This window comes from Sus scrofa, chromosome 1 (assembly GCF_000003025.6).
Source record: "Sus scrofa isolate TJ Tabasco breed Duroc chromosome 1, Sscrofa11.1, whole genome shotgun sequence".
NCBI classification, from domain to species: Eukaryota; Metazoa; Chordata; class Mammalia; order Artiodactyla; family Suidae; genus Sus; species Sus scrofa.
The window spans coordinates 130409121-130436607 of record NC_010443.5 but is presented as its reverse complement, the minus strand read 5'-3'; the positions used below and the strand labels follow the sequence as shown (position 1 = coordinate 130436607).

The window sequence follows — 27487 nt, the reverse complement described above, 5'->3', positions numbered from 1 at the left end:
AAAGATGGCTCTGTTATTGAATCACGGCAGTCATAACATCTTTGTTTCCAAAATGTTCAACACAACTGTATGGAGCTTTAGACTTACAAAAGGGCTTTAGTTTGCCCTAATCTCATAAGATACCCAAGTGTGATTACTGGGGGAGGGGTTGAGGGGTATACTGGGACCCAGAGAAGTTAGGAGACTAGCCTCAACATCAAAAAGGCTAGAAAGTGGCGGACAGTCCCAGAACCAGCAGTCCACAGGTTCACCCTCAGGTGTGGTCAAATTCTCAGGCATTTCTGTTAAGCCCTTATCTTATTTAAAATTACTGCATACACTGGAATGCCTGCAGCAAAACTCAACCCAAACAAGAATAAATCAAAAGAAATCTATCCATATTCCACCACCACGATTCTCCTATTGCTGGAAAAGGGATTAACAAAAAAGGAAGAGTTTACTCAAAAAGTTCAGTACGGAAGTTCCTTGTGAGTGAAATGCCCCTGGTGTTGTCCTTTTCTATATCCTCTCACACTCCACTCCAAGGCCTCCAAATCAGGCTGGCTGCTCAGAAGGAGCCCAGAGAGTCAGATGGGCAGGTCTGAAAGAAAAAGTGGATACAAGAAAAAGAATTTTATATATAACAGTTTCTTTCTCCACAATTTCTTTGGATGATTTATTTTTATTTTTTGTTTGTTTGTTTATTTGTCTTTTTGTCTTTTCTAGGGCCGCTCCCTCAGCATATGGAGGTTCCCAGGCTAGGGATCTAATCGGAGCTGTAGCCACCAGCCTACACCAGAGCCACAGCAACAAGGGATCTGAGACGCGTCTGCAACCTACACCAGAGCTCACAGCAACACTGGATCCTTAACCCACTGAGCAAGGCCAGGGATCAAACCTGCAACCTCATGGTTCCTAGTTGGATTCGTTAACCACTGAGCCACGATGGGAACTCGGGACAATTTATTAATTTATTAATAACAATTTATTTGTCAACAAAGCTGGGGAAAACACCACTTATTTACTAATATACTGATGGTAATAATGACACAATAATTAGATTGCACATTTGCCAATCCTTCCAGTTGATAGGGTTTTTCTCTGTTGACTGTGCTGGTGTCCTGGGAGGGAATTGGTGGCAAAATTCAGCGCCTGGGCTGAGTCAGCCTCCTGGTGCCTCCAGGAACAGGATCTTGATGGCCAGCCCTCCAGCCTCCACAGTCCAACCCCCTTCATGTCATCTGTCCTCAGGCTTAGGTCACCTCCTGGGCTCCTGTCCCTCCCTGCCCACTCCCACACCCAGCCTTAAGCTTCTCCCTGCCTTTCTCTCTACTTCCTCTCTGTCCAGCTGATCCCAGCTGCTACAGCCTCCTTAAACTTCTTTCCTGCCTAGACTTTGAACTCAAGCCCTGGCCACTATTTCTTGGCACTCCTGCAGGAGTTGCCACCTCAAACATTCATCTAAAAGGACTCCCCCCTCCTTTCATTAATTGCGCTCCCCTCCTAACTTCTTTATTTTGTTTTGTTTTTGTTTTCGGCCACACCTGCAGCATGTGGAAGTTGCTGGACCAGGAATCAAACCCATGCCACAGCAGTGATCCAAGCAGCTGCTTTGACAACTCCAGATCCTTTATCTACTGCACCACAAGAGAACTCCTGTTTTGTTGGGTGTTTTTCCCCCTTGGCCTCATGGAGTCATTTGAAAGTTCTCTGACTGAACTTGAGCCACGGCAGTGAGAATGCCAAATCCTTAACCACTAGACCACCAGAGAACTCCCTAACTCCCTTATTTCGGACAACGGTAGCACAATTCTCTTAAACTAATAAACTGTTAATAGTTGAAGCCTATAAGCAGGTTAAGAACCCAACTAGCATCCATGAGGATGCCAGTTTGATCCCTGGCCTTGCTCAATGGGTTAAGGATCTGGCGTTGCTGCAGCTGCAGCATAGGCTGCAGATGTGGCTCAGGTTCAGCGTTTCTGTGCCTACGAAGTAGACTGCAGCTGCAGCTCCAGTTCTACCCCTAGCCTGTGAACTTCCATATGCTGCGGTGTGGCCCTAAAAAGAAAAACATATATATCTCACATATATATATAACACACACATATATAAAACATATATACATATAGAGAGAGAGAGAAAAAAAAAAAGAGTTCCCATTGTGGCGCAGCAGAAACGAATCCGACTAGGAACCATGAGGTTGTGGGTTCAATCCTTGGCATCACTCATGGTGTTGCCATGAGCTGTGGTGTAGGTCACAGTTGAGGCTCGGATCTGGCATTGCTGTGGCTGTGGTGTAGGCCAGCAGCTACAGCTCCGTTTCAACCCCTAGCCTGGGAACCTCCATATGCTTGGGGTGTGGCCCTAAAAAGACAAAAGACCAAAAAAAAAAAAAAAAAAGAGGAAATGCACCAACATGTCAACAATGATTACCTCTGAATACAGAATTATGAACAGTTTGTACTCATTCATTTCTTCATTCCATGAGGTTCTTTTGAACCCACTGTGGGCCAGGCTCAGCAGAAAGTGCTAAGTGCACAGCAGTGAACAAAACTGGGCTCATCTATTCTCCCACCTTGCTCTACCCTACATTAATCCCCCTTCTCTAAATTCATGGCCCGTCTCACTCATTTTGAGAACATGCCATGTTTCCTGTGTGCATATCTCATACTTCAAGTGGCTGGGGACAGGGAAGGTCCTCTATAATTTCTGACTCTTACTGCCTTAGGCCAGAGGCATCTCACTTAGCAGGAGCTTATTAACTCATTGTGGACTGAATAAATGAATGGTGAGGCAATATCTGTCAAATGATAAAGAGACTGGTGGGCAGCCCCAACTTCCCTGATGTCACAAGCACTTGTCCAAATGGCCAGGCCCTGGGCTCAGCCAAATCCTTAGCTACTTCCCCTCGAAGATGGGCTCCACTAGTCCAAAACCTCCTCTTGAATAGAAGCCAAGGCCTGAGATAACTGAGGTCCATTCAAGTCTCTGGGGTTAACCCTAGAACGCATGTTTGCCTTTGACGATGAGATCATGATGCACACCAGCAACTTTAAAAGAAGACCCGATAACCAAGCATTCAATTAATAATGACATCACTCCAAATGTTCTTCTTGGCATTGATTATATAAATTTGCACTTTACATAGGGTTTTTTTTCCCCCATGCCCACAGCATGTTAAAGTTCCAGGACCAGGGATCAAACCCAAGCCACAGCAGCAATCAGAGTCACAGAAATGACAATACAAGGTCCTTACCAGCTGAGCCACCAGGGAACTCCAACATTTTACATAATTTTAATCAGAGATGATATTTACATTATTGAACAACTGGTATGGCCTCAGAGAGATGACAGTCCTTGTGTTGCAGCAGCTTTTCAGAAGATCTGTATTGTGCCTGATATTAACATTTTAGTGGCTGGATCCTGGGGAGTAGTGATGGAGAGGGGAGGGGCACACTCAGGGAAGTGGATTTTTTTTTTTTTTTTGTCTTTTTTGGGCTGCACCTGCAGCATGTGGAGATCCCCAGGCTAGGGGTCGAACTTCGAACTGGAGCTCTAGCTGCCAGCCTATGCCACAGCCACAGCAACTCAGGATCCAAGCCGTGTCTGTGACCTAAACCATAGCTCATGGCAACACCGGCTCTTTAACCCACTGAGCAAGGCCAAGGATCAAACCTGTATCCTCATGGATACTAGTCTGGTTCGTTAACTGCTGAGCCACAACGGGAACACCGGAAGTGGATATTTTAACAACTGGTGTGGCCACACTGGTGTGTACCTGATGAACCTCATCAGTCTGCTTGGATTTGGAATGAGTGTGAACCAAAGAGGACTTGGAAACAGCCTGAAGGACAGCAGCAATCAGGCCCAGAAGGAAAGAGTCTGATCCATTTTGGAGCTCAAACGAGCTTAGTCTGGCTGAGGGAGAGAAAGGCATGGAACAAACTGGAAAGGCAGGCAGGAGTTCAATCTAGGTCACACCACAGCTTTTCTTTTCCTTCAGGGAAAAGCTAGGCCTAGAGTAACCAGGACTAGGGGGTATGCAGGGACACAGAACTTTCAGTGCTAAAATCAGGAGGGTTGCTAATGGCCTAGTGGGTTAAGGACTCGGCATTGTCAGAGCTGTGGCTCAGGTTACTGCATGCTCAGTTTCAATCCTTGTCCTGAGAACTTCTGCATGCCTCAGGCACGCCCAAAATATATAAATAAGGAGTTCCCATTGTGGCACAGAGTAACAAATTTGACTAATATCCATGAAGATGCGGGTTTGATCCCTGGCCTCACTCAGTGGGTCAAGGATCTGGTGTTGCTGTGGCTGTGGTATAGGCCAGCCCCTGTAGCTCCAATTTGACCACTAGCCTGGGAACTTCCATATGCCGAGGGTGTGGCCCTAAAAGGCATAAGTAAGTAAATAAATAAATAAACAAACAAACCCAGGAGACTTGGGGAGTTCCCATTTTGGCCCAGTGGGTTTAGAATCTGACTGCAGTGGCTCAGGTCATTGGGGAGGTGCAGATTCAATCCCTGGCCCCATGCAGTGGGTTGAAGGATCTGGCATTACTGCAGCTGTGGCATAGGTCACAGCTGTGGCTCAGATTCAATCCCTGACTTGGGAATTTCCATATGCCACTGGTGCAGACACACACACACACACACACACACACACACACACAACACCAAAAACAGGGGGCTTGGTCCACCTAACTAGATCTCTTCTGTTCCTATTACCATGTCCAACCTGCTCCTCCAAAAGATCACAAGAGTTGAAACTAGAAACAGAACAGGATTTTCCAAACCAATTTGAAAAAAGGTTTCACTATTTTTTGTGGAAGTGCTAACATGAAAGGCATGGGTTTTGTTCACGTTTAATTTTACAGAAAGCTAGTATTTCTTTATTATTGGTTGGTGGCGGGGCAGGGGGAGGCAGGGAGGCTGCACCTACAGGATGCAGAAGTTCCCGGGACAGGGATCAAACCAAAGCCATTGTAGCAACCTGAGCCACAGCAGTGACAACACCAGATCCTTAACTGTTAGGCTACCAGGGAACTCCTAAAGCTAGTATGTCTAAGTCAAGTTCCTTTCCCTTCCTTTATGGAAAATTATTCTTTTGTCAATAAGAGATGTTAGCTTGATGAGTAAGAGCATGGGCTTTGGGCCAAAGCACCTGGATTGGTATCCAGGGTGTGTCCCTTGCTAGTTGTTGTCTTCTCTGGGCCTCAGTTTTCTTGTCTGTAAAATGGGATTAAAATAGTACCTGTCTCATAGAATGTTGGGGATTAGATGAATTATGGAGACTGCTTAGAATAGAGCCTGTACATAGAGAGTGCTCTGCAAGGGTGTACTAGGATTATAATTATCTCCTCTTGAGTCAGGGCAAGTTTTTTCAGATAAAGTCATAGCCCCACCTGAGAGTGAAAAATACAAATTTGTCAGATAAGGTAAGTTCAGAATTTTGTCTTCTGTGACCCAGATAGGGACATGAAAAGTCATCATTCTAATATACTGATATTGTTATTCTCTTTATATACGAGGAAACTGAGCTTTCATAGAAGTTAAGTGACTTGTCCAAGGCCTCACGGCTAAGGTAAAGCCTGGATTGCAGTGCCCGGTCTGTTACTCCACCCCACCCCATTTTCAGTCTTCTCCTTAGCATGACAGCTACACCATCAATAGTTGATTGCTTTAAGAAGATATGGTGTAAGAGTTCCTGTCGCGGCATAGCGGTTAACGAATCTGACTAGCATCCATGAGGATGTGGGTTCAATCCCTGGCCTTGCTCAGTGGGTTAAGGATGCAGCATTGCCGTGAGCTGTGGTATAGGTTTCAGACTTGGCTCATATCTGGCATTGCTGCGGCTGTGGTGTAGTCTGGCGGCTACAGCTCCGATTGGGACCCCTAGCCTGGGAACCTCCATATGCTGCAAGTGCAGCCCTAAAAAAGCCAAAAAAAAAAAAAAAAAAGAAAAAAGAAGATATGGTGTATACACACACACACAAACTGGAATATTAGCCATAATAAAGAATGAAATATTGCTATTTGCAGCAACATGGATGGACGTAAAGAATATTAATCTTGGTGAAGTAAGTCAGAGGAAAAATAAAAAAATTATATGGTATTAGTAAAAAATAATACAAGTGAATCTACATACAAAATAGAAACAGGCTCATAGACTTAGAAAACAAATTTATGGTTACCAAAGAGGAAGAGCAGGGGAGGGATAAATAAGGAATGTGGAATTAATCGATACACACTACTATATATACAATTGACAAGCAACAAGGATTTACTGTATAGCACAAGGAAAGTATATTCAATTCTTATAATAACCTATAATGAAAAATAATCTGAAAAAGATAACAGATACTTTGCTGTACAGCTGAAACTCACACAGTATTGAAAATCAACTACAATTCTAAAAATGTGGAAAAAAAAGTATGGGCTACAAAGCAGATTATCTATTGCTTTATTATCTTTTGCCTTGTAAACACTAATTACCATTTTGACATTTGGACAGAGATCTTTTTAAAACTGAGTATTGTAAACTACTCTGCTGAGATATCATTTATGCATAAGATACACCCATTTAAAAAAATTTTTTTTGGCCACACCCATGGCATGTAGAAGTTCCCAGGCCAGGGGTGGAACCCACGCCACACTTGCAAGCTGTGCCACAGCTGTGACAACGCTGGATCCTTAACCTACTGACTGCACCAAGGAAAATTCCTAAGATGCATGCATTTTAAGTGCATAGTTCAATGAGTTTTGATGGGTGTGTCCATCTATGTAATCACCACCACAATCAAGATATAAAACATTTCCATCTCCCCCAAAATGTTCCTTATTCCTTTCTAGTCAATCCTCTACCCCCATGCCAAGTCCCAGGCAAACACTAATCAGCTTAATTTTTGCCTGTTTTAGAATTTCAAATAAACATAATGATACTCTGTGTACTCTCTTACATCTGGCTTCTTACACACAGCATGGTTTTTAGATTCATTCATGCTGTCATGTATAAGCATAGCTTGTTCTATTTTATTGCTGGCTAGTGTTCCACTGTATGGCTGTAGCACTATTTGTTCTTATGGACATTTGAGTTGTTTCCAATTGGTGGCTATTATAGATAAAGCTGCTATAAACATTCATATCCAAATCTTCGTGTGGACAGGTTTTCTTTCTCTTAGGTAAATACCTAAGTATGGAACTGCTGGGTTATAACATCAGTGCATGTTAAGTGGCTATGGACGGTTGTACCATTTTATATTCCCACCAGCCATGATTTCCATTTGCTTCACTACCTCACAACACCAAGTATTGGTGGTCTTTTTAAACAGTTTGGATTTTATTGTGTGGTTGTGTTGTTCTGCTGTTTAAAATTTTTTTAATCTATCTCTCTCTCTCTCTTTTTTTTTTTTTTTTTTTTTTTTTTTTTTTTTTTTTTTTTTTTGTCTTTCTAGGGCCGCATCTGCTGCATATGGAGGTTCCCAGGCTAGGGGCTGAATCCGAGCTGTTGCTGCTGGCCTACACCACAGCAACGCCAGATCTGAAACCTGTATCCTCATGGATACTAGTCAGATTCATTTCTGCCGAGCCACGATGGGAACTCCTAAAAATCTCATTCTTTTTCACAAGTTTCAAAAAAGTTTCCGGAAGAGGCCATGTGGGTGAGTGTATAGGCAAGTTGAATTCCCACATGTGCAGTGTGGTGGAGCGTGTGCCTATAAGTGCACATTAACACATCAAGTCATGCATTCCTTCAGCAAACACTTCTCAAGTACTGACGGTGTTTCAGGTCTCATGATCTAGAAGGTTGGAGGCAGGATGAGGGCTGGTAGATAGATTTTATTGGGTTTCACATAAGTCAGAGAAAGCTTCCTGGCTGAGGCATCTTGTGAAATATATCCTAGATGAATGAAGGGATAGATAAGAAGCATAGCAAAACGGTTTGGAGGCAGTGCTCTGCAAACCATTATTCCCTGGGGGCTGTCCCCAAGTATCTCTAAGCAAACTGGGACAAGGGTTTGGCTTTCAGAGAATCACAGACTGTTAGAGATGGTCTCATTCTTCCCTCACTGTTTACAGTTGAGGAAATGAGAGCAGTTCAGAGGGCCTAGGTGACCTGTACAGCAGCATCAGGCTGAGTTAGTCTCCACATCTTGAGAAGAAGGGGGCTGGAGCAACAGCACAGAGGGTGGTGATGGGGAGAACCTCGGGAAGCCTGGGTAGGGGTCCTGGCAAAGTAGTGCTGGTACAAAGCAGGCACCCCACCAAGACTCCCAAACTTCCTCAAAGTGTATAAAATTATAGGTACTGACAACTATAAGTTTTTCATCTTAAGACCAAACAGTTGCAAATGATGCCACTTCTAGCATACTAGGATATTGATGTTTAAATAAAACTATGACCTCATTCTTTTACAAATACACATTGAAATATGAAATACCAAAGCAGGGAGTTCCTGATGTGGCTCAGCAGTAACAAACCCAACTAGTAACCATGAGGATGCAGGTTTGATCCCTGGCCTCACTCAGTGGGTTAAGGATCCAGCATTGCCGTGAGCTGTAGTGTAGGTTGCAGATGTGGCTCAGATCTTGCGATGCTGTGGCTGTGGCATAGGCCAGCAGCTGTAGCTCGATTTGACCCCTAGCCTGGGAACTTCCATATGCTGCAGATAAAATTAAATTAAAATACCAAAGCAGCTTGATACCCTATCACATCCATTTAAAACAATGGGAACAAATTCTACTTTAACAGGGGAAAGTATGTTATTCACTTTTTCTTTCAATGTTTCCAATCATACTGTAATGTATGTTATGATTGAAAGTTTTTATTGATAGCTTTTCCTGTGTGTAATTAGTATATACATTTTTTGGGGGGGTGGGGGGCCACACATGCAGAATGCAGAAGTTCCCAAGCCAGGGATCGAACCTGTGCCACAGCAGTAACCAGAGCCACAGCAGTGACAATGCCGGGATCCTTAACCTCCTAGGTTACCAGGGAACTCTAGGATATATATTTTTTGTTTTGTTTGTTTGTTTGTTTGTTTGTTTAGCCCTTTCAGGGCCTCACTCGTGGCATATGGAGGTTCCCAGACTAGGGGTCAAATCGGAGTTGTAGCCACTGGCCTACACCACAGCCACAGCAATGCCAGATCTGAGCCACGTCTGCGACCTACACCACAGCTCAAGGCAACCAGATACTGAACCCACCGATCGAGGCCAGGGATCAAACTCGCAACCTCATGGTTCCTAGTCAGACTCATTTCTGCTGCGCCACAACGGGAACTCCTATTTTTTGAACAATATAATGTTAATATATCTTGTGACTGTGAGTCTCTACATTTTAACATTGTCTTCTTTTTTAAATTAAAAAAAAATTTCTTTTCAGGGCCATGCCCACGGCATATGAACGTTCCCAGGCTAAGGGTCAAATTGGAGCTGCAGCTGCAGGCCTACACCACAGCCACACCAACACAGGATCCAAGCCTCGTCAGTGACGACTGTGAACTACATTACAGCTCACAGCAACACCAGGTCCTTAACCCACTGAGCAAAGCCAGGGATCCAATCCAAATCCTCATGGATACTAGTTGGGTTCTTAACCCGCTGAGCCCCAGCAGGAACTCCTAACATTATCATTTAAGTTATTCAACTGATCAAAACATAAATATATGACACATTTTGATAGACAGTTACACATAAAAAATAAAATTATATAATAAATACATCTTTTGAGCAGATGCATAGGGCTTTTCTGGGTTTGCTTTCAATTAGTTTCCATATTCATGGGTAGGATGCTTGCATGTGAAAAAGTTCAGCATCAATTCTTTTATTTTTTTGTTTTGTTTAGTGTAAATGAAGAAAACTGTTCACATAACAATTAGATACCAATGGAAGGAGGTTTGGTATACCAATGTTACTTGATCATTTGACTCCCTTCCAAAATGTATGCCAAAAATGTTAGCAATTTTGTTTTCAGTCAGTTAAAACCTGCCTAGGTTCTCAAACTGTATTCAATTTAGAGAACTAGAAAATCATTTGATGTTTCTTGTCACCTGGTCTTTATTCTCTTTGTGAGAGCATCAACAATAATTCCAGCGGTCTCTCTGCTGGGCTCTCTGCAGATTTTTAGACCCGCAAAACAAAGTGCTCTGGGGTGGGTGGTTTCCTTTTCACCATCCTGGTGGGTGTGTGTGCACTTTGCTCTTGAAGAGTTAGGAGCAGGGGAGGTGGAAGGGGCTGTGACCTTGCTCCAGGCACCTTCTCTTGCTGGTCAGTTTTAGCCCAGGGAAACTGCACACTGATTTCCTTTAAACTATTTGGTGTGTTGTGCTCCTTGGGAGAGACATCCATACCCCTAAGGACCTATGAACCCAAGTTTCAGGACATTTCACCTGAAGATACTTCCATTTCCCACCTAAACAGATGAAAAAAGTACCCTATCCCCTTCCACCCAATGGCTTCTATGGGGTCTTCAGAACCATAGAAGATGGTGGGAAGAAAGAAGGCAGACAGGGCAAGGCTTTGTCACTCAGTGAGAGAAGGGATGGCAGTAACAGGTTGGGAAGAAGGCTTTTTGAGGATTGGGACAATTTTGGGTAGATTTGGAAACATCTTGAAGGAAATCAAACAAGAAGAAGAGATTTACCTCTTGTAAAGTGTTGTAAAGTGGTGTTATGAGTAAGGCAAGGGTCTTCTTTCCTTTAGCATATTTTAATAGGAGGCAATAATGTGTCAGCCCTGTGCCAAGAGGGGGTCTGTAAGACACCTGTCCTTGCCTTCAGTGAGCTTATATAGCACACAGTAGTTGACCCAGAGAGGAGGGAGGAGAGGAGGAGAGTGGGAGGGGGAAGGAGAGAGAGCAGAGAGGGGAAGGAGGGGATGGAGGAAGAGGAGAGAGAGGTGGGGGGGAGTTACTAGGAAATTGTAACGCAGGGTGACCATAATGTGGGGTGACCAGCACAGGGGGTTGAGAGAGCATCCAGGAGTGGCCCTCATCCTGTCAAGGGGAGGAGTACCAGGGAAGAAGTCAATCCAGATGGAGCAAACCCCTGAGACCAAATATTCAAGTGTCTGTAAGGGTGGAGTGCATTCTGGGAACATCCTTAGATCAGCACTGAAAGATAAGAACAAACCAGATGTAGCCAAAGCAATTCTGAGAAAGAAAAATGGAGCTAGAGGAATAGGCTCCCTGACTACAGACTATACAGCAAAGCTACAATAATCAAAACAGTATGGTATTTTGCACAAAAACAGAAATATAGAACAATGGAACAGGATAGAAAGCCCAGAAATAAACCCAGCAACTAATCTACAGCAACAGAGGCAAAAGTATACAACGGAGAAAAGACAGTCTCTTTAATAAGCGGTGCTGGGAAAATTGGACAGCTACATGTAGAAGAAATTAGAACATTCTCTCACACCATACACAAAAATAAACTCAAAACGGATAATATACCTAAATGTAAGACCAAATACTATAAAACTCTCAGAGGAAAACAGGCAGAGCACACTTTGACATAAATCACAGCAATGTCTTTTTTTTTTTTTTTTTTTTTTTTTTGTCTTTTTGCCATTTCTAGGGCCACTTCCCGTGGCATATGGAGGTTCCCAGGCTAGGGGTCTTATCAGAGCTGTAGCCGCCGGGCTCTGCCACAGTCACAGCAATGCGGGATCTGAGCCACGTCTGTGACCTACACCACAGCTCACGGCAACGTCAGATGCTTAACCCACTGAACAATGCCAGGGATTGAACCCGTGACCTCATGGTTCCTAGTCAGATCCCTAACTACTGTGCCATGATGGGAATCCAGCAATATCTTTTTGGATCCACCTCCTAAAGTAATGAAAATAAAACCAAAAATAAACAGATGTGACCTAATTAACCAAGCTTTTGTGGAGTTCCTGTCATGGCTCAGTGGTTAACTAATCCAACTAGGAACCATGAGGTTGCGGGTTCAATCCCTGGCCTTGCTCAGTGAGTTAAGGATCCGGCGTTGCAGACTTGGCTCGGATCCCGCATTGCTGTGGCTCTGGTGTAGGCCGGCGGCTACAGCTCTGATTCGACCCCTAGCCTGGGAACCTCCATATGCCGCGGGAGCAGTCCAAGAAATGGCAAAAAGACCAAAAAAAAAACAAAAACAAAAACCAAGCCTTTGCACAGCAAAGGACACCATAACTAAAACAAAAAGACAACCCAAAGAATGGGATAAAATATTTGCAAATAGGAGTTCCCGTCGTGGCGCAGTGGTTAACGAATCCGACTAGGAACCATGAGGTTGCGGGTTCGGTCCCTGCCCTTGCTCAGTGGGTTAACGATCTGGCGTTGCCGTGAGCTGTGGTGTAGGTTGCAGACGCGGCTCGGATCCCGCGTTGCTGTGGCTCTGGCGTGGGCTGGTGGCTACAGCTCCGATTCGACCCCTAGCCTGGGAACCTCCATATGCCTCGGGAGCGGCCCAAGAAATGGCAAAAAGACCAAAAAAAAAAAAAAAAAATTGCAAATGAAGCAACTGGCAAGGGATTAATCTCCAAAATATACAAAAAAATAAATAAAAAAAACCCCAACCAACCCAATCAAAAAATGGGCAGAAGATATAAACAGACATTTCTCCAAAAACAGACAGATGGCCAAAAAGCACACAGTGGAGTTCATTTTATATGTATGCATATATAAATGATTAAAACCAATTAAATTTATAAACAAATTCCTAAATCTTCCATGCAAAAGAATCCCAAATGATTTGTACTTTACCATCGAGGAAGCATACACCGCTACTCCTTAAGCATAGGCTGTGTATGGTGACTTCCTTCCAAAGAGTACAGTCTGGAAAGGAGGGGAAGAGTAACTTCACAGTGGAAAAATCTGACAAACCTCAGTCAGGGGATCAAGCTCAACATTAATGGGAATTCCCTGGTGGCTCAATGGGTTAAGTATCCAGTGTTGTCACTGCTGGGGCTTGGGTAACTGCTGTGGGATGGATTTGATCCCTGGCCCCGGACCTTCTGAGTGCTGAGGCCAAAATAAAGGTCAACATCAACAGTGATAAGTTGAGTTGATGGTATGCACCCTTGATATGATATGATGATAAGGGTATTTTACCTCCCCAAACCCATAACCCCAGTCTAAAAAAAAAGACATCAAATTCCAATGGAAATCATCCTATCTGCCCAGTATTCCTCAAAACTGTCAAGGTCACCTAAGACAAGGGAGGTCTGAGAAACTGCCACAGTCAAGAACAGCCAAAGGAGACAAGACAACTAAATACAAGGTTTTATCGTGGATGGGATCCCAGAACAGAAGATATTAGGTTAAAAACTAAAGAAATCTGAATAAAGTACGGACTTTAGTTAATAATAATGTATCAATATTGGTTCATTAATTTTAACAAATGTACCACACTAATGGAAGATGTTCATAATAAGGGAAACTGGAAGTAAGGTTTAAGAAAACTTTTTACTATCATCTCACTTTTTTCTGTTAATGTAAAACCATCCTAAGAAAGAAAGTCTTAAAAACCTAATTACTTACTTAAGTCAATTAAATCATTTCCTTTTGGTCTGGGTCTTCATTCAGACAACAATTACCACTACAGTTAACTTTTGTTGAGCATTTTCTAGGTGCGGGCAAGGGCTCAGAGTGACTTGCAAAACAGCCTATATTATTCACAATACTACAAGGTCAAGTTTTCTTCTTTTACAAATTTAGAAACTGAAGCTTGAGAAAAGCTCATTCGTGCAATTGCTGAATTTTTATCAGTGAGTTAGTGAATACCCCACAGGTGCTGGGTCTCTTGGAATAAATGCCCTGCAGGGCCCTCAAGTTTTGTGGGCCCTTGTGACCTCTGTCCCACCCCTACCCAGCTCTTCCCCCTCCCAGACAAAGGTGTCACTATTCCATCTGCCAGGTCTCCCCAGAGCCATCCTGCACCCTTCCCCACAACCCCTCTCCCCACAATGTCTAACTTGACAATACACCCAGCGGCCTTTCCTCATTTATGTCTCCCCCGAGTCTTCCCAGTCTACTCTCTCTTTTCTGGGCTGGGCCCTCACCTCTTCTCCTCTGCTTCTGCCTCAGATCCCATTCTCTCTAATGCGGACTTCACCCAAGCCACCACAAATCTTTCCAGAACCCACATCAGATGGTTTCATCCCCAGTGAAAACTTTCTGATGGCCCATTCAATAGCTTTCACAATCTGGGCACAGCCAGTCCCATTTCTCCAACTGCCCTACTTCCCATGCTCCAGCTTTCCACCCAGCCCCCAAACATCACACTACTTGCAGGCCTTTGCTCTTGGTTTTCTTTTTTGCTTTTTAGGGCTGCACATGCAGGGTATGGAAGTTTCCAGGTGAGGGGTTTGAATCAGATCTACAGCTGCCAGCCTACACCATGGCCACAGCAACACTGGATCCGAGCCACACCTGCAGCCTACACTGCAGCTCACGGCAACTCTGGATCCTTAACCCACTGAGCGAGGGCAGGGATCAAACCCTCATCCTCATGGATACTAGTTGGGTTTGTTACTGTTGAGCACAACTAAAACTCCTGCTCTTGGTTTTCTTGAGGGCTGCCTAACACTTTCCCTTTTTTGCCCTTGAAAATCATATATGCACTTCAAGTCTTAGCACAAACCACCTGCTTTCATACAACAATCCTTTCTCTCCTTGGCTCAGCAGTCAGTCCTTGCCTGTCTCATGGCAATTACCACAGGAATTCTGAGGGGTAGGAGCTGGTGAAGCTCAATCTCCAGCTGCGAGTTCCCTAAGGCACCTCTGTATTCAGGTGCTCAGGAGTGTTTGAGTTATCCTCACAGTCAGCTTCTGTCATATCAAAGCAAAATGCCCACACTTCATATGTAAGTGCCAGTAAGTGATCAATACAAGATAAGCCACAGCATTTCTGAGAGAGAAGTTGTGGTCCAGGGAGTCTTCATGGAAGAGGTGGACTTGAGAGTGACTGTCAGATTAAAACCATATTTAGAGTTTACTGAGCACATGTTATTACAATGAGCTTTCACCTAGATCACCTCATTTACTCTTCAACACAGACCTAAGAGATAAGTATCATTATATCTATTTCTTTAGATGAGGAGACCAAAGCTAACAGCATCAAATATACACAGTGTCGGAGTTCCTGTTGTGGCGCAGTGGTTAACGAATCCGACTAGGAACCATGAGGTTGCGGGTTCGGTCCCTGCCCTTGCTCAGTGGGTTAATGATCTGGCGTTGCCGTGAGCTGTGGTGTAGGTTGCAGACGCAGCTCGGATCCCGAGTTGCTGTGGCTCTGGCGTAGGCCGGTGGCTACAGCTCCGATTCGACCCCTAGCCTGGGAACCTCCATATGCTGCGGGAGCGGCCCAAGAAATAGCAACAACAACAACAACAACAAAGACAAAAAGACCAAAAAAAAAAATATATATATATATATACACAGTGTCACAGCTAGTGAGTGGCTGGGCAGGAGTAAAGGCTGGTCTCTGGGAGTTCCTATCATGGCTCAGCAGAAATAAATCTGACTAGTATCCATGAGGACACAGGTTCAGCCCTGGCTTCAGTAGGTTAAGGGTCAGGCATAGCTGTGAACTGTGGTGTAGATCGCAGATGCGGCTCAGATCTGGTGTTGCTTTGGTTGTGGTTGAGGCATAGGCTGGCAGCTACAGCTCCGACTTGACCCCTAGCCTGAGAACCTCTATATGCCGTGAATGTGGCCCTAAAAAGATTAAAAAAAAAAAAAAAAAGGCTGGCCTCTGACTCTTACTTCAAAGACTGGCCTAACATTGAAGAAGGAGGATATGGGGGAAAACTGCTGTAATCAACCAACAGGGAGTATGAACTGAATCTGCAGCAGGCAAGCCCACTTAGGCCCCATCCCATATATCCCAGAGAGCAGTGGAACCAGGAGGGAGGCTCTGGGGACAGTGAGGAGGTGACTGGAAAGATTCTGAGTTCCTGAGACACCCCTTCTGTGCTAAACAGCTCCACGCAGGGAGGATACTTGCTCTGCAGCGTCCAGACCTGACCTAAGGATGCAGCTGTAGCCCTCTTCTCTTGCTTGCACTGGGGGCGTGAACAGTGTGTTTCACTATCCACTCTTCAGCGTTTGTTTGGATTTGAATATTGCCTCCTGGCTTCCTCCACTTCCTGGCCACGTGACCTTGGACAAATTGCTCCACCAGGTCGAATTTCAGTTTCTGCTTTTGTAATGTGGGGAAAGGAGCAGTGCCTACTTCTTAGCATTAGTGCGAGGGTAAGCTGAAATAACATTAAATATTAGAAACTTAGCATGGTGCTTGGCACATCGTCAGCACACTGTAAATGTACCTTTTCTGGTTATTTGACCTTTGTCTGGACCTATTTGTGTTTCCCTAATGCAGGTGATCTGAGATGGAGTTTTAAGTAAGGGCAGGGCAGTTCCCTGGCTGGGATTACTTTTCCCAGGCCAGAGACCTGCCTACCTCCCAGCTCGGCACCTTCCCTCCAGGGACCTAACCTGAGCGCAGCGCCCCTGGCGGCATAGACGGCGGGAGAAGCAAGACCCGGCCAGAGGGAAGTTATGTTTTACCGCAAATCAGACGGGCGGTGGGAGGGGCAGTCCAGGCCCAGAGAGCCTTCGGCAAGGGCTGGTGAGGGTTCACTCTCTAGGCCTGTCAGGGAAATTCAGCAAGTGTGGACTCTCCACACAATGCATGGTGCGCACCTGGGCTCTTTTGAGGGTAAAGGGGGCGCTCTTAGTCATAACTGGGGACTACCGATTAAAACCAGGAAAGGGTGACGCTGGTCAAGAGCCTTCCACTTTAGCAAGGTAGCAAAGTCAATGAGCCCCAGGAGAGAAAAGACTGCAGTATGGGTCGCCTAGGCAAATGGAAGAGAGAAACCCAGTGGCAGTAGCATCCGAACCTTCGCTGTTCTGCTGCTCTGGACTCCTCACCTACCTCCAAAGTCACTTGTCCCTCATTCCTGCCTGCTTTTCAGGTATTTGTTCCCTGCTCCTTCGTGCTGCCATAGCACTGTGACCACGTACCTGGCTACACGTCAGGAGCGAAGGGCATTTTTTATCTGTTCTGTTCTCTATGGTGCCGCCCCAGCCTGGAACAGTGTCTGACAGAGTGTGTGTCTGCTCACGTGAGAACGACTGAGCTTCGAACAAATCATCAATCGCTTTTCTGGTATTAATTATCTATTTACTGACCCATCGCCCCCGCTGGATTATGACCTTCAAGGACGGTGTTGTACTTACCTAAGTAACCCCAGCACCTAGCCCAAGGCCAGGCATAGAGTAAGGGCTCAACACCTTTTTGTTAAATGAGTGAATGGAAGCGGCCCACTACCTCTTAGCAGTGCTTCTTCGTCTTCTCTGTTGCTCCTCTTGTCTCCTCTGACACCAAGGAGCCACTACGGAGCAGGTTAGGTAGCACATGGCTTCCTGCGAGCCGGACCACCAGCTCTGCCACTTTCTGGAAGCCGGTGGGTCCCTGGATGTGGGAGAAGCCAGGAGTGTTTGCCTGTGCCTTGTGAAGGTAGGGTCAAGACGGCAATTAGATTGAGGAGGTTCTCCTGGGTAACTCGGACAACGGGCTGTTTAAAAAGATGGGAGCCGGAGCTGGACAGAGAGAGCCTGAGCGTTCTTCTCACGGAGGTAAGCCTGGGTGTGAAATGTGCTAGGGACTGGCTCCGAGGCTGGGGCTGGACTGCCCTGGGAGGGTCGGGGAAGGGGGCTGGGAAAGCCGGGATTGCCTCCCGGTGTCCAAATCCGGAACTGCAGCAGGGTCCAGGAGGGAGGGGCTTGTGTTCAGCAGGGCCCGCCCAGCAACCGGCTCTTCTCCCGCTGCAAGGCGTGCAGGCTCCCGCACAAGCAGAGGGCTCCCCTGGAGAGGGGATTAGGCCTTGGCCCCGCCCTTCCTCACTCCTCACCTCCTCCCAGTGGCCGGCCGGGCGACGTTCCTGCGCGAGCAAACATCGGCTTCTGAGAACCCGGAAGTTACGTTATAGGCGCGCGTCCTGGGGGCGGGAGTCAGCTGAGCTCCTCGGGCGAGGTTGGGATCACCTGAGAGTGATCGAAGGGAGCCGATGTTTTTTTAGGCGCGGGAGTTGGGTGCTGAATTGAGCCCCCTTCAAGGGGGGAGGGCTCCCTGGTCTTCTCGCTCTATAAGGCGAGAGCGAGAAGATCCATAGGATTTTAAAGAGGAGGAGCCGAATTACCAGGATCTGTCAGATCCAGATCGAAGCTGAGGAGTCGCAGCTTCCCATCTGGGGAGACGGGGATCCCTGTGGGGAGCCCTGTTGTAATCTCTGGGCCTGGGACGGAGGACCCAGCGGCCGGGCACCATGGCGTCTATCTTGGATGAATATGAGGACTCCCTGTCCCGCTCGGCCGTCTTGCAGCCCGGCTGCCCCAGCGTGGGCATCCCCCATTCGGGTAAGGAAAGTGAGGGCGCCGCTGCACCTCTCAGCTTTCCTGGCATCTGCAGGAGAGGGGCGGGGAGGGGGGCTCCAAGAGCTCGGGTTAGCCTCCCCGGACTTGCAGTAGGGATCTAGGCCCTAGATTCTCCTCAGGCTCTAATCTAGCGGGTGGATGGTCAAAGTTTGAAAGAGCAGCAAGAGCAGCCGCGTGATCTAGGCCCTGCCACTAGGGTCCTTATAAGAGGGAACTGGGACTCAGATAAGGAAGTGACTTGCTTAGAGGGCTGCAGATGGGAAAACTGAGAATAGGCTCCAGACCCGTTGTGGAGGTGAGAGGAAGAGAGTGGATGAAGAATCTGGTGAAAGAGAAATGTTGTAGGGGGAGGAGCATGGTCCTAGAGGGAACTTTGTCACTGAACACGGAAAAATGAAGTATTTTAGGCTATCATTAAAGCTCCATGCAGCTGGGCAATGAGGGGATATTTTTGTGGAAAGTAGTACAGAATTGGCAGAGGGGTCTGAAGTGCTGGAATGTTTTATGCAGTGGTGAAGGAATGAGAGTTAAAGGCTAGACAGGAAGCACCAGCAGTTTGTTAACCAACTGACTGGAACTGTCCCCCAAGAACCCCTCTGCCCTCATTCTTCTAAAGACTCACTGAGACCATTACTGCATGGATCGAGGAGAGAGAGTGGAACTAGACCACTTTAGTTGAGCTGGGATTGCTGGGCCAAAGGCTGATAAGGAGAACACCCAACCCTTTGCTGCCCCCCCACCCCACCCCTGTTACCACTGGGAGCAGGTACATCATGCAACCCAAGGGTTCAAAGAATCAACCCCTCACTGTTGTCAGAAGTGTGGGAAGAGCCCAGAACCCCTAACATGGCCTAGGACTAATGGTGATTAGCAAACTGTTTGATATATTGCTATTAAAATGTTGGCTAACAAGGTCCTGGGGTAGGAGTATGTTGGGAAGGTGGAAAGAGCACTCTTTTGTTGCCTTCCCTTGCCCTTCCTTGCTCTGTTCCACAGCTAAGCTTTCCTTCACTCCTCACCTAGGGTATGTGAATGCCCAGCTAGAGAAGGAAGCGCCCATCTTCTCGAAGCAGCGCATTGACTTTACCCCTTCCGAGCGTATCACCAGTCTTGTCGTTTCCTGCAATCAGCTCTGCATGAGCCTGGGCAAGGATACACTACTTCGGTAAGTGAGGATCTAGAAGGTTTAGGACTGGGGACTGGATTGGTGGTATTTGGGGACTACTGACTGACTAGGCCCTTCTTCCACTCTGGGCAGGTGAAAAGGTGGATTTGGAATTGTCAGGAAATATCTTATCCCTTCCCAAGGACAACCAGTGTAATGTAGTAGTGAAGAATCAGGTAGACCTGGATTCAGATCACAGCTGTCTCACTTACCAGTGGTGGAATCTTTTTTTTTTTTTGGCCATGACCTTGGCACGCAGAAGTTCTTGGGCCAGGGACTGAACCTGAGGCACAGCAGCAACAAGGCCAAATCCCCAACCACTAGGCCCCTGGGGAACCCCCAGTGATGGAATCTTGAGCAAGACACCCATGTCCCTTCATCTGTTAAAGATAGGACTAACCCACAAGTTAGTCACATAGATCAGGGGAACCGTCTAGAGTCCTGAAATGAATCCGCTGAAATGGAAATAATATATCTCAATAAAACTGGAAGTAAATAAGTAAATGCATAAGTAAATGAAAATAATGTGACAAAGGTGACAGAAGAATTAACTGGGATAACCATCTGGGGTGAAACAGAGATAAACCTCTGTATCGCAAAAAATGAATTCTAAGTGGAATAATTGTTTAAATGTAAAAAATAGTTTGAATGTTAAAAGAACATTTAGTAAATTTCTCTGTTCTTGGGCTGAAGGGAGACCTTCTTAAAGCTAGAAAGTCCAGAATCCACAAGGGAAAAGGTAGCTATATTTAACTACGTAGTAATTGCTGTTATGACAGAATAAAAACAAAAAAGCATATGAAGAGGTCAGGACAAAAGACAGTGGGAAAATAATGTTTTTCCACATATGACTAAGGAGTTACATCTCTGTTCCTTAAAAAGCCCTTACAAATTAATAAGAAAAATTCACTTGGAAAGGGAGGGCAAACAATATAAACAAGCAGTTCACAGAATAGGAACACTGGGAAGTTCCCATTGTGGTTCAATGGAAACAAACCTGACTAGTGTCCATGAGGATGCAGGTACAATCCCTGGCCCCACTCAGTGGGTTGAGGATCCAGCTTTGCCGTGAGCTGTGGTGTGGGTTCCAGACACGGCTTGTATCTGGCATAGCTGTGGCTGTAGCTCCGATTCAACCCCTACCCTGGGAACTTCCATATGCCACACCTATAGCCCTAAAAAAAAAAAGAGGAACACCACATTTCCAGTAATCAGCTGAAAATATTTTCAACCTTTAGGAAATGCAAATAAAAATAGCAGTAAGGGAGTTTCCTTGTGTAGCTGGTTAAGGACATGGCGCTGTCACTACTGCAGCTCAGGTTGCTGCTGTGGCTTGAGTTTGATCCCAGGCCTGGGAATTTCCACTATGCCATGGGTTTAGCCATAAAGAAAAAAAATAACAGTAAGATACCTTTTTCTGGTTTAACCTATTGGATTAGCAATAATTTAAAACCAGTAATATGTAGTACTGGTAAAGATACACAAAGATGGATTCTCAGACATTGCCAGTAAAAGTATAAATTGCCACCATCTTTTGGAAAAGTAATCTGGCAGTGTCTGGGAAACTTTAAAATATCTATTACTTTGACCCAGCAATCCCACTTCGGGGAATACATAACCACAGAAAGAAAAGTATCAGTTTGCAAAGGTATAGGTACAAGGATGTTGGTTGTAGCAGTATTTGTGGTAGGAGAAACTGGACCCAAGCTTAATGCCTATCAGTAGGAAAATGATTAAGTTATGCTTCATAAAAGGGAATATTATGCATTTATTAAAGCAATGAGTTTGTTGGCCCAATGGAATATTCATGAAATATCATTAAGAAAAGCAAGTTATAAATTAATATGTATACACACATATGTACAATATGAAGACATTTTGTAAAAACAGTGGCAGTGAAATAACTTTATTTATATTATAAACATGGAGATAACTGTTAACATCAGTTTTCTCTGTTGGGAATAAGAGGGGTTTGGGAAGAAAATCTTTTTAACTTTTCTTCATACACCTTTGCATTGATTCTTTAGTTAGAATGAACATACAATTTGCAAAGAATTTAATAAGGGAAATACCTTAAATAGGAAGTAATCTTAAAGGAGTACCCCTCAAGATTACTGTGAAGATTAATTGAGATCATAGTAGCTCAAGCTCTTGGTGTGGTCCTTGGTATTCGGAAGGTGCTCAGTAACCATTAGCTACTATTTGTTATTCCCTTTTTACCCCAGCATTCCGGGATACCTCTGCCCATCTTCCTAGATGCATTGGCGGTACGTTGAGCAGAAGGAAAAGACTTCTGCTTAGTAGCTTCTCAAAATGAAGTGGGATTCTCAGAGCTGAGAGTTCTTAAGGAGGACCCCATATGTGTTTCAATACCCTGGGATTGTATTCAGAATTTTATGTGTCTATTTAGATTTCAGGGAAGAAAGGCTATGCCTTTCATCAGATTATAAAAAGGTCTTTGATTTTAAAAAAGGATCTGTCCTCCCCTGGAGTGATGCTATGACTCTTGTCCCGACAGCATTGACTTAGGCAAAGCAAATGAACCCAACCACATGGAGCTGGGGCGCAAGGATGATGCCAAAGTTCACAAGATGTTCCTGGACCATACTGGTAAGTGGTGGTAGAGTTCCAGGGTGGGGGTAGGGGTGGTACTGAGGGTAGGTCACTGTCTGGGCGGGTGGGACCTGAGGATGGTACTGGCAAGGAGGAGGCCAAGGGTGGGAATGGCTGCATCTTCTAGGGTGCCACGCTCTCCCCTACTCCAGGCTCTCACCTGCTGATTGCTCTGAGCAGCACAGAGGTCCTCTACGTGAACCGTAATGGACAGAAGGTTCGGCCCCTGGCCCGTTGGAAGGGGCAGCTGGTGGAGAGTGTGGGTTGGAACAAGGCCCTGGGCACCGAGAGCAGCACAGGCCCCATCCTGGTCGGCACCGCCCAAGGCCAGATCTTCGAAGCAGAGCTCTCCGCCAGTGAGGGTGGGCTTTTTGGCCCTGCCCCGGATCTTTACTTCCGTCCACTGTACGTGCTAAATGAAGAAGGGGGCCCAGCACCTGTGTGCTCCCTGGAGGCCGAGCGGGGCCCTGAAGGGCGGGGCTTTGTGATCGCCACCACCAGGCAGCGCCTCTTCCAGTTCATAGGCCGAGCATCAGAGGGAGCTGAGGCTCAGGGCTTCTCCGGGCTCTTTGCTGCCTATGCTGACCACCCCCCTCCATTCCGTGAGTTCCCCAGCAGTCTGGGCTACAGCGAGTTGGCCTTCTACACCCCCAAGTTACGCTCGGCGCCCCGGGCCTTCGCCTGGATGATGGGGGATGGCGTGTTGTATGGATCGTTGGACTGCGGGCGGCCTGACTCCCTGCTGAGCGAGGAACGGGTCTGGGAGTACCCAGAGGGGGTGGGTCCTGGCGGCAGCCCACCCCTGGCCATCGTCCTGACCCAGTTCCACTTCCTCCTGCTGCTGGCAGACCGCGTGGAGGCGGTGTGCACGCTGACGGGCCAGGTGGTGCTGCGGGACCATTTCCTGGAGAAGTTTGGGCCACTGAGGCACATGGTGAAGGACTCCTCCACGGGCCACCTGTGGGCCCACACCGAGCGGGCTGTCTTCCGCTACCACGTACAGAGGGAGGCCCGGGATGTCTGGCGCACCTACCTGGACATGAACCGCTTCGACCTGGCCAAGGAGTATTGTCGAGAGCGGCCTGACTGCCTGGACACAGTCCTGGCCCGGGAGGCCGACTTCTGCTTTCGCCAACGTCGTTACCTGGAGAGCGCACGCTGCTATGCCCTGACCCAGAGCTACTTTGAAGAGATTGCCCTCAAGTTCTTGGAGGCCCGGCAGGAGGAGGCTCTGGCCGAGTTCCTGCAGCGAAAACTGGCCAGTCTGAAGCCGGCTGAGCGCACCCAGGCCACGCTGCTTACCACCTGGCTGACGGAGCTCTACCTGAGCCGGCTTGGGGCCCTGCAGGGTGACCCCGAGGCTCTGAACCTCTACCGGGAAACCCGGGAGCGCTTCCGCGCCTTCCTCAGCAGCCCCCGCCACAAGGAGTGGCTCTTCGCCAGCCGGGCCTCCATCCACGAGCTGCTTGCCAGCCATGGGGACACGGAGCACATGGTGTATTTTGCTGTGATCATGCAGGACTACGAGCGCGTGGTGGCGTACCACTGCCAGCATGAGGCCTATGAAGAGGCACTGGCCGTGCTGGCCCGCCACCGTGACCCCCAGCTCTTCTACAAGTTCTCGCCCATCCTCATCCGTCATATCCCTCGCCAGCTGGTGGACGCTTGGATTGAGCTGGGCAGTCGGCTGGATGCCCGGCAGCTCATCCCTGCCCTGGTGAACTATAGCCAGGGTGGCGAGGCCCAGCAGGTGAGCCAGGCCATCCGCTACATGGAGTTCTGCGTGAATGTTCTGGGCGAGACTGAGCAGGCCATTCACAATTACCTGCTGTCACTCTATGCCCGAGGCCAGCCAGCCTCGCTGCTGGCCTACCTGGAGCAGGCCGGGACTAGCCCGCACCGGGTGCATTACGACCTCAAGTATGCACTGCGGCTCTGCGCTGAGCATGGCCACCACCGCGCTTGTGTCCACGTCTATAAGGTCCTGGAGCTGTATGAAGAGGCTGTGGACCTGGCCCTGCAGGTGAGCCAATGAGCTTTGCTTGACTCCATCCAGGAGTGGGGCCTGAGAGCAGTAGCTTCAGATGCTGAAGGGTTGCGGGGGGCGGGGGGTGCTGTGGCTAGGGGGTGCTGGCTTCCCTCCAGGAGGTGGCATAGTATAGAGGTTGAGAACATGGGCTCAGAAGTCAGGATTTGAATTATGAATTATCACCTACTTAGGAGCATATGAAGTGCTATTTAAAATGCGAATTCCGGGAGTTCCCGTCGTGGCACAGTGGTTAACGAATCCGACTAGGAACCATGAGGTTGCAGGTTCGGTCCCTGCCCTTGCTCAGTGGGTTAATGATCTGGCGTTGCCGTGAGCTGTGGTGTAGGTTGCAGACGCGGCTCGGATCCTGCGTTGCTGTGGCTCTGGTGTAGGCCGGTGGCTACAGCTCCAATTGGACCCCTAGCCTTGGAAACTCCACATGCCGCGGGAGCAGCCCAAGAAATAGCAAAAAGACAAAAAAAAATAAAAAACAAAAAAAATAAAATAAAATAAAACGCGAATTCCGGAGTTCCCGTCATGGCGCAGTGGAAACGAATCTGACTAGGAACCGTGAGGTTGAAGGTTCGATCCCTAGCCTCGCTCAGTGGGTTAAGGATCCGGCATTGCCATGAGCTGTGGTGTAGGTCACAGATGCGGCTCAGATCTGGCGTTGCTGTGGCAAAGGCCGGCAGCTACAGCTCCAATTGGATCCCTAGCCTGGGAACCTTCATGTGCCACGGGTACGGCCCTAATAAGACAAAAAGACAAAATAAAATAAAATGTGAATTCCTTGGAGTTCCTATTCTGGCTTAGTGGGTTAGGAACCTGATAGTATCCATGAAGATGCAGGTTTGATCCCCGGCCTCGCTCAGTGGGTTAAAGATCTGGTGTTACTGTGAGCTATGGTATAGGTCGCAGATGCTGCTTGGATCCCTTCTTGATGTCGCTGCGGTGTAGGCTGGCATCTGTAGCTCTGATTCGACCCCTAGCCTGGAAACTTACACATGCCACAAGTGCAGCCCTAAAATGCAAAAAATAAAATAAAATGTGAATTCCTGGTCTGAAGACGGGACTCAGTGAATCAGAATGTCTGTGGGTGGGGCACCCCAAATCTGTATTTTGGATATGTTCCCCAGGTGATTTTTTTTTTTTCTTTGTCTTTTTAGGGCTGCACCTGAGGCAAATGGAGGTTCCCAGGCTAGGGGTTGAATCGGAGCTGTAGCCGCTGGCCTATGCCACAGCCACAGCAACACAGGATCCGAGCCACATCTGCGACCTACACCACAGCTCACCGCAATGCTGGATTCTTAACCCACTGAGCAAGCCTAGGGATCATACCTGCGTCCTCATGGATGCTAGTCAGATTCTTTTCCACTGAGCCACAACAGGAACTCCCCAGGTGATCTTTAAATTGACTAAAGTTGGAGTTCCCGTCGTGGCGCAGTGGTTAATGAATCCGACTAGGAACCATGAGGTTGCGGGTTCGGTCCCTGCCCTTGCTCAGTGGGTTAACGATCCGGCGTTGCCGTGAGCTGTGGTGTAGGTTGCAGACGCGGCTCGGATCCCGCGTTGCTGTGGCTCTGGCGTAGGCTGGTAGCTATAGCTCCGATTCAACCCCTAGCCTGGGAACCTCCATATGCCGCGGGAGCGGCCCAAGAAATAGCAACAACAACAACAACAAAAAGGCAAAAGACAAAAAGACAAAAAAAAAAAGAAAAAATAAATAAATAAATAAATTGACTAAAGTTGCAGGCCCACCCTCATAAGTAGCGTTTGCAAAACTCTGATGCAGCAGGTCCATTACTGAGACAGGTTCCTTCCCAGCCCCCAGAAGCCCCACCTCGCTTGCTGCCAGGAATGCTGGGCATCCTCCTTGGGGCTCTTTCCAAAGCACCTGTCTTTCCCATAGGCTCTGTCTTGGGTGGAGATGGGGGCTTGACCCTAACACTCAGTCTCCCCACAGGTGGATGTGGACCTAGCCAAGCAGTGTGCTGACCTGCCCGAGGAAGATGAGGAGCTGCGCAAGAAACTGTGGCTGAAGATTGCCCGGCACGTAGTGCAGGAGGAGGAAGATGTGCAGACAGCCATGGCCTGCCTGGCCAGCTGCCCCCTGCTCAAGATTGAAGACGTGCTGCCTTTCTTCCCAGACTTCGTCACCATTGACCACTTCAAAGAAGCCATCTGCAGCTCACTCAAGGCCTACAACTACCACATCCAAGAGCTGCAGCAAGAGATGGAAGAGGCCACAGCCAGTGCCCAGCGCATCCGGCGAGATCTGCAGGAGCTGCGGGGCCGCTACGGCACTGTGGAACCCCAGGACAAATGTGCCACCTGCGACTTCCCCTTGCTTAACCGCCCTTTTTACCTCTTCCTCTGTGGCCACATGTTCCACGCTGACTGCCTTCTGCAGGCCGTGCGGCCTGGCCTGCCAGCCTACAAGCAGGCCCGGCTAGAGGAGCTGCAGCGGAAGCTGGGGGCTGTTCCACCCCCCTCCAAGGGCTCTGCCCGGGCTAAGGAGGCTGAGGCAGGGGTGGCTGCCTCCGGCCCCAGCCGGGAACAGCTCAAGGCCGACCTGGACGAACTGGTGGCTGCTGAGTGTGTGTACTGTGGGGAGCTGATGATCCGCTCTATTGACCGGCCCTTTATTGACCCCCAGTGCTATGAGGAGGAGCACCTCAGTTGGTTGTAGGCAGGCATCAGGCGGGCCAGCCATCGTGGGCTGTTCCTTCTTGGGAGGGCCACAGCGTCTGTGCTTGGTCTCCTGGAGACTGCTGGGCAGGGACTATGGTGGTGGGAGTAGATCACAGCTGTTGCCCTCAAGGTGTCAGCTCTGAGTGCATTCTGCCAACTGCCCATGCTCTTCCTCACGGCTGCCTTAGAGCTGATGTTTTGCCATGCTGTCAGCCTGCTTCCTAATAGAGAGCCTTAGCTTGGAGAAGTCAGAATTCTGATGCATTACCATCCCCCTGCATCTAACAGCTCTTTTTTCCCTTTTACTCCCTGCATATATCCTGTTCACCTTCTGTAACACTAACTACTGTTCTTCCTTTTCACTCTGTGGCTCTTCTTCCTCAGAAAATCCCTCTCTACTGTCTGCCCCTAGGTCCCTCTAAGTCCTGGGCATTGGGTGGGGGGAAGGTGGCACTGCTGGTGAGAGTGCTCTTGTGCATACCATCTGGGGCTCCAGTGTGAAGGGTGCTCTGGGGTAGAGGGCCTCACAGAAGACAGTATAAGATGGTGATGGGGATGGAGAGCATTAAACTGTCTGCACTGCA

At 47.6% G+C, this 27487-nt stretch overlaps 1 protein-coding gene and 1 long non-coding RNA gene across 3 annotated transcripts; one reads left to right on the top strand and one right to left on the bottom strand.

The window, feature by feature from the left end:
* On the bottom strand, window positions 1-17420 carry LOC106509024. The gene is made up of 2 exons (XR_001306223.2): window positions 17300-17420; window positions 1-580 (listed from the first exon to the last, which is right to left on the bottom strand). It is a non-coding gene; the product is annotated as an uncharacterized LOC106509024 (long non-coding RNA).
* Window positions 16141-27487, top strand: VPS18 (VPS18, CORVET/HOPS core subunit). Of its 2 annotated transcripts, XM_001929361.4 has the most exons (6): window positions 16141-16218; window positions 16346-18387; window positions 19429-19570; window positions 22089-22180; window positions 22336-24206; window positions 26176-27487. In XM_001929361.4, exons 2-6 carry the CDS (start codon window positions 18297-18299, stop codon window positions 26899-26901), a joined length of 2922 nt encoding a protein of 973 aa, XP_001929396.1. In that variant the 5' UTR covers window positions 16141-16218; window positions 16346-18296; the 3' UTR covers window positions 26902-27487. The 2 variants fall into 2 exon arrangements, with proteins under 2 accessions (XP_001929396.1, XP_013848625.1); XM_013993171.2 differs by lacking the exons at window positions 16141-16218; window positions 16346-18387; window positions 19429-19570 and having other exon boundaries at window positions 22311-24206; window positions 26176-27481.